General features: G+C 36.7%; 1 protein-coding gene and 1 pseudogene across 1 annotated transcript; both read left to right on the top strand.

The window, feature by feature from the left end:
* Nucleotides 1-1,203: 1,203 nt before the first annotated feature.
* On the top strand, nucleotides 1,204-2,512 carry LOC148907209 (uncharacterized; annotated as a pseudogene).
* Nucleotides 2,513-4,077: 1,565 nt separating this feature from the next.
* Nucleotides 4,078-5,161, top strand: LOC116304764 (uncharacterized). The gene has a single exon (XM_089036816.1). It carries the CDS (start codon nucleotides 4,217-4,219, stop codon nucleotides 5,159-5,161), a length of 945 nt encoding a protein of 314 aa, XP_088892942.1. The 5' UTR covers nucleotides 4,078-4,216.
* The last annotated feature ends 2,465 nt before the right edge of the window (nucleotides 5,162-7,626 follow it).

Genomic DNA, 7,626 nt, shown 5'->3' with positions numbered 1-7,626 from the left:
TTTTACCTTGGTGTAAGGGAAGGTTCATTCAATATATTAGGAGAAGGACATACTTGGATCTAGTTTGAATGGGAGGGTTTTGATTTTTTTTTAAACTACAAGCTGGCAACTACAAAAAAGTGAAACTCTTAAAATTTAGTATTTTAAAGTCCGGAATCTTCACACACACACACACACACACCCATCCCCTTGTAATATCAAATGAACCTTACCTTGGTATTACTACACAGGTGATTATAGAAAACCACGCCCTCTTGTTGGTCAGCCACTGAACTGGCCGTCTTGCTAGATACCTTGTGCTTAGTGTTCTTAGGGATCGTACACTAATTCACATGAATTGTTGTAATAATCACATGCGTAGTAATATTTAAAAAAAATTATGGGACGCAGGCTCGGTGATTATCGTTGAAATGTTTTCTCTAATATGTATCGAACTACCGGTAAACCGTTAATCACCTCGTCTTCATCCAATAATTGTTAAAGAGGCATTTGGATGATAAAAAACCGTTTTTTGATAGTTCAAATAATTCAAATATTTTGAATCATATTTCATATATTTCAATCTTCAATTATCATCATGAAAGCCAGATTGGCAACTTTTTTTATGATTGGGAAAATTTGATTTAAAAATAAAAATATCAAAACTGGGGTTGAGTAAATGACGTCATGTACCCTCAACTTAGGTACTACAATTTTCCAACGAAAAATGTTTCGCCAGCCTGGCCTTCATAATAATAATTGAGTCACATCATCATCCAAATGCGACTTTAACCAATTTAACCTCCTGGTTCCCCTGGTTCCCCTGGTTCCCCTGGTTCCCCTGGTTCCCCTGGTTCCCCTGGTTCCCCTGGTTCCCCTGGTTCCCCTGGTTCCCCTGGTTCCCCTGGTTCCCCTGGTTCTTCTGGTTCTCCTGGTTCTTCTGGTTCGTGTGGTTCCCCTGGTTCTTCTGGTTCTTCTGGTTCTTCTGGTTCTTCTGGTTCTTCTGGTCCTCCTGGTTCTTCTGGTCCTCCTGGTTCTCCTGGTTCCCCTGGTTCTTCTGGTCCTCCTGGTTCTCCTGGTTCCCCTGGTTCTTCTGGTTCGTGTGGTTCTCCTGACTCAGGTAAAAATCAAAGGCAACCCAAATTATATAAACAAATACCACACCAACCGCAATGCGACGGTTTTGGGCTTCCTTTGGTTTTATGTACAGCGGTTTACCTCTTATTAAAGGTTTTCCCGCGCATTTAAACAGCTTTCTTGTGACTATTTAGATATAGGTTTATCTTAGCATTCTCGTTGAGTTTTTGTTTCTGTTATGGATGGCGAAAGTGTAATTCGTACAACAGGCGACGTGGAAGATAAACTTCGTGAAGTAGTTTTTCCGTTCGATGAAGTTATACCAGAGCAAGTGAAGGAATAGCTTGATATTTATGCAACCAGTCATGGAACTACTCTACAGCTGTTGTTGATCAGTGCTCTCGCGTCCACAAGTGCACTGATAGGAAAAACAACTGTAGAAGTCTTCAGTTCTTACGAAGAAAAAGGTAACCTCTTTTTAATCGCCGTCGCCCCTTCAGGATCAGGGAAGTCCTCTGCTTGTCATCTTGGCTGCATAGATCCCATCGTGAACAACATTGAGCCAAAGATCGACACAAGCATTCTTCTCGATGTTGCCTCGTCGAATGGATTGTTCAATCACTTCGTCTCCGGTACGACAGTCCCTGATCTTTGTCTGGATGAAGCACATTCATTTCTTACGAAGATATCCTGTCCGTCGAAGTCCGGTTCAGAAGTTAATTTAACAATGGAAAGACTTTGCAAATTCTTCGACGGGGATTGCTGGTACGTATTGAAGGGGAACAAGGGGAAAAGAACTGGTATTCCCTCAGCTAGAGCGTCTCTTCTGGCCTTCACTACTCCGAGGCAATTCCTAGACAAAGCTTGGCCAAGAATACTGAGAGCTGAAAACGTTCTTGCAGACAGAATTTTGTTCGTCTACCAAAAAAAAGTCGACAGAGACCTCGAAGCAATGGCCGAACTTTGCAGTGAGTTCGACAACTTCCCCTTGAGGTCGCTCAAAGTTGTGTTCGAGCAAATCTTTGCCGAGCACAATAACGATGAGCAAGTAAAATATGATCTCAGTGCAAGTGCCAGGGAGGCGTTTTTCAAATTCGCAAAACCTCAAGAAAATATAATGCCCTCCAGCCAAGTTTCGTCAAGTCGCTCAAGTAGCGGAGTGGCGAAATGCCAAAACTCAAAGAGAAATACCCATGTGCTTCGAATAGCATTAAACATGCATATTCTATATGACAAACTAAAGAAGGCTTTAAATCTGGAGACAGGTTCACCCGCCCGATCAATTGATCCGACCACGATGAACATGGCTATTTCATTGGTTGAGACGTTGGAGACGTATAAGGGAATATCAGAAATTGTAAGTATTCCTCACGTTTTTATTATTTTTATTTTTATTCTTACTATTGTGTTATTTCGGCATAAGTATTTTTTATTTTATTTAAATATTTATGAGTAATTTTATTCCTCACATTTTTACTATTTTCGTTAGTTTTTCTAAGAAGTGGAATTCAAAAACAAAGCCCTTTTTTTACATCAGATATCATGCAAATAAATATTATAAAACAGGGATTATCTGTTTTAAATTTTTTGATTTTTCTTTATTGGCTTTTCATATTTTAAACTTCAACAACGGGATTAAACATATTGTAAATATATGGGACAAGGGATTGCTGTTTTCTTTTTTTTATGTCAGCATTGGCAACTCTTATGTCAGCATAAAGCAAAAATTGGCTTATTAAAATTAAATTATTTTGATTGAAAACAGATGGACTTTTCAGCCTTTTTTGTCTGTTTGCTTATTTTGATTTTCTTACAGCCCTATTTAAAAGCATGCTAGCAACTATTTCTGGAAAGGGGGTGGGGAACTCACTCAAGATTACAAATTATCCTGAATTATTAATATATAATTATAATTCGTATGAGAGAGAAAATGTGTTGGATTGTGAGCCTTGTCAACTGCCAACATTTCTACACCAATCAACTTCACTAATGCCACTTGCCTGTTATCACTGAAAAGGGAATGGCTCTTAAAATTACAATATATAAAACCCTAACCCTTCCAAGAGTACTAGTGTTAAAGTCGGAATGGAGACAGAAGAAGTCACAAGACGGGTAATCATGATGAAAGGGCCATACACTACAGCCCGGCGTGTGTCCATAAGTTTCTCATCCTGTTGTCGTCCCCCAGCAAGTATAGTACAGGCATCTATGCAGCAGTTAGAAGCTGAGGGTTTGGGGATACATAAGGTGATAAACAAATTGAATATTTTCTTCAAGCACTTGCCTGATGATAATCTTCAGGCAAAGCTTGCCAAATACAGTATTACCAAAGAAGATTACATGTCAACTTTTCTGGAAGAGGATGACCGGCTCACTGCAAGCAATGTAGCTACAATTGTAACAGGTCATCCAAATGGAAAAGAACTTGAAAGTTATTTAGAGAGAGATATTCAGCCAATAAGCTAGGGTTGTGGTTATAATTGATTATTATGCATTATCAAGTGTGGAGTATTTACCTTATTAAGTGGTGTCAGTAGCCGAATTATTGGTGTATGAATTGAGGCCTGGCGAGAAAAATTTGGGTAAAACCTTTCAGAATAAAATACAAAAGTTTCAATTTTAGTTTTTTTTTTAGCCAGTTCCCTCTGCTACAAATTCCTGCATTGGGGGATATAACTTAAGCAATCAGCTTTTATTATTTTTTAAAAAGGGGACTCATCTTTGTTGGTAGAGGTTTTTCACCAAATCGTTGCGACTCCCCAGTTATCATCTGGGCCCCGTTGTTAAAAGCCTGATTAGTGCTGATTCAGGGTTAACTCTGACGATTTAATTGAAGTAATCCTATGATTGGGATTTTAACAACCGGGCCCTGGGTCCAATGTTATTATAGTATGCTGTGTATATAAAATTTAAATTTAATAAATTTACAATATTTAATTAAAATTTTGAAATTATTATATAGATATATATTATTATATTATGAAATATATATTTTATGATGTTTGTAAATTTGGCTATATTAAGGAAATATCTATATTGTTACAATTAGTTTTATTCATTATATGTAGTTCAAAATACAAATGAGACTGGGGCGAGACATGGTTGAGTGAGGTTGCCGTTTTTCTCTCTCTCCCGCGAAATTCCAAATATTTTCTATCGAATGGTTAGTTTCTTATCAAACAATCAAGGAAAAAGAAGAACAAGGTCATCTAAATCTTCAACAGACTCAGTGGGCTCTCCGGATTCCAAGAAGGTGAAAAATTTAGAAAAGAAATCGACTGAAGAACACTCGACTGAAGAGAACGACGAAGTGCTGATCGCTCTTGATATGACGAAAGAACTATGCGAGAAAATGGACGATGTATTGAAAAAGTTAACTAAATTAGACTCTATTGAATCGGCAGTGACTAATATCCAAACTTCACTTCATAAACTTGAGGAAAGAACCACCAACTTGGAAAAAAGCAGCGCCTCAAACAAAGAGGATATCAATGATTTGAAATCGGCAATGGCGTTCTGTGATGGTACGGTAAACAATGTCAAGTTTGAAGTCGATGTTCTTAAGAAAGCATTGGAAAGCGAGAACTCCAACAAAGAAGAACTGAAATTAAAAGTCAAAGAGTTAGAAACCACAGTAGAAGATTTAAGGATGAAAGATTTATATCTGGAAGCGTACTCAAGACGGGAAAATATCAAATTTATGAATATAGAGGAAGAAGATGATGAAGACGTAGAGGTAGTGCTGAGACGATTCTTGGAGGAAAAACTTGAATACAGAAATTACGAAGAGGTGGAGATCCAAAGAGTGCATCGGAACCCAGCGAGAAGAGATCCAAGGAGGAAATATCCAAGGCCAATACTAGCGAGGTTTTTGAGAGCTAAGGATTGCGAAGATATCATGGCTAGAGGATGGAAGTTAAAAAATACCCCGTATCAAATGTTTGTCGATTTACCGAACGAATTGGTCAAAAGAAGAAGAGCCCAGATGGACACATACAAGACTGCAAAAGCCAACAAGATCCCCGCAGCATTCAGCAAAGCTGAACCAGATAAGTTATATATTAGAGGACAATTATGGCCGTCAGGCAAAAAATTAATTGTATAAACAGATATATTTTTGAATGCTAGGCTTATTTTCACCAATCTAATCTAATTTATTTACATGCTTCTTTTCCTTATCTAAAAAGTATTCGCCAAAATTCTGTCTAGTATCTATCGCGGTAGGGAGAACTTATTAAACGGACGAGTAGCCCCAAATTATTAATCATTTCTTTAGTATATACGTTTTCTAGTTTTTTCTCTTTTTCTTATTATTCTTTACTAAGAGTTAGTAGAAAACAGTTCTTGTTTGTTTGTCTTTTGTATTTTTTGTTTGGGAATGCTATAAATTGTCGCTTTGTTGCCATGGCCAATCAGAATCCCTATTCTTTATTTAACACCAATGAACCAATGTAGTTTTAATTTATTATCTCTTAACGTTCGAGGCCTAAGAGAGTATAAGAAAAACAAAAAGATATTTAATTGGATATTTAAGCATGGAGGTGATAATGGAGTCGCTTTCTTACAAGAGACTCATAGCACACAAGAAATAGCAGATGCGTGGTCAAAGAGAACAAGAGGCAATCTAGTGATGTCTCACGGGACATCAAAAAGCAGAGGTGCGGCAATTTTATTCGGAAGTAGACTGAATTGCAAATTCCATGAACAGATAGTAGACAAGAATGGCAGATACGTCATAGTATGGAGTGAAGTACAAGGAGAAAATTTTCTTTTCATTAATACATATTTTCCAAATCTAGAAAATGGACAAGTTACTCTGATGAATGAAATAGTAGAAGTCTTAAGTAACATAGAGTATCCAATAGATTCTCACATTGTATGGGGAGGGGATTTCAATTTCATCCTTGACCAGGAATTAGAAACCTCCGGTGGAAATCCAACCTTAAAAGTGCGCTCAATAGAAACTTTAGAAACTGTTATGATGAACTTGGATCTTTGTGATATTTGGAGACTGAGAAATCCAAAAGCAAAACGTTTCACCTGGCGGGGCCAAGGGCAAGGTAAAAGTAGTCAGACAAACAAGGTAATACATCGTAGACTAGATTATTATTTCGTATCGGATGATTTACAGCCATACGTGGAAAAGTGCGATGTTATTCCAGCTCCCTCTACTGACCATTCGGCTATAACATTGCATTTAAAGATATTCGACACTGAAAAGAGGGGTCCTTCTTTCTGGAAATTTAATAATTCACTTGTAGGAAATGAAAAGTATTGTGAGGAAATAAGGAAACGGGTAAACGACTTTAAAATATCATTAGACAATGAAGAAATATATAACCCTCAACTGAGATGGGAGTTAATCAAATATGAAATTCGAAAATTCTCAATGGCATTTTCAAAGGATTTGGCTAGAAGCCGCAGAAAGGCATACCATAATCTGGAATCAAAAATTAAATTTATAGAGGATAAACCGGGATGGGAAAAAAATGAAGCACTGTTTGTTCGACATGATAAACTACTAAAAGAGTTAGAGGTGGAAAGCGATTATATTACTGATGGTATCATCATCAGGTCCAAAGCCAAATGGTGTGAACAAGGTGAAAAAAATACGAAATATTTTTTAAATTTGGAAAAGCGAAATAAAACTAAAACACACGTTAGAAAACTATTAAAAGAAGATGAAACTGAAATTACAGATCCGAAGGAAATACTCCGAAGAATAAAGACATTTTTCCACTCGATCTATAAATCTAAATCAGATAAAACAATAAACGAGTGTCAGGATTTTTTATCGCAACTTCAAACTCCATCTGTTTCTGAAGCGGATAAGGAAGAATGTGGAAAATTGATGACGAATGAAGAATGTTTTGAGGCCCTGAAACAAATGGGCCGGTCTAAGACACCGGGCAATGAATATTAAGGGTATGAAGCAATTCCTTAACTGAGATTAAAACTTCAACACAATTTCTTGAGTTTGTTTTTCAAATTCAGATTTCTCCCACGCTATATGAAACAATAAGTTAATCCTTATTTACGTCACTGATTTTTGAGTAATTTTGAAGGATGTTACACCTAAATTCATGAACATGAAATAAGGTGTGTTTATACAGTTAATATAAAGCGCGTATGAGTTATAATATTATATTCCCGTAGAGTGAACTCGAACTCTTTAGAGAAAGACACACTCATTTCACTATCAACTTAAATACAACTTCGTTTTAACATACCGACTATTCAGGGGGTGGGATTAAGATTCGATTCCATTAACAGTTTTCGATTAATATGATTTGATGAAATTCAATCTCTGATACAATTTTTTTTTCAAATATCAAACTTTTAATCGAGTTCAAATCGAGCACGCGATATATTTCCCTATCTCACAGAGGTGGTTGGTTAGAAAACTAGAAAAAACATCAACATGATAACAAGATCTAAAGGTGCGCCCCTATTGTTCTTACATCGTGGGAAAAGTTCCAAAACAAATAAGATTTGAAACTATAATGCGTTATTACGCTTAGTAAATAAAGCAAGGTAATCTTTTTTTTTTTTTTCATCGTAAACTCTAGC

Source organism: Actinia tenebrosa, unplaced genomic scaffold, assembly GCF_029948245.1.
Source record: "Actinia tenebrosa isolate PJP-AT-01 unplaced genomic scaffold, QUT_ActTen_1.0 PGA_scaffold4__44_contigs__length_22323623, whole genome shotgun sequence".
In the NCBI taxonomy this organism is placed as follows: Eukaryota; Metazoa; Cnidaria; class Anthozoa; order Actiniaria; family Actiniidae; genus Actinia; species Actinia tenebrosa.
This window is presented reverse-complemented; position numbering and strand designations above follow the sequence as displayed.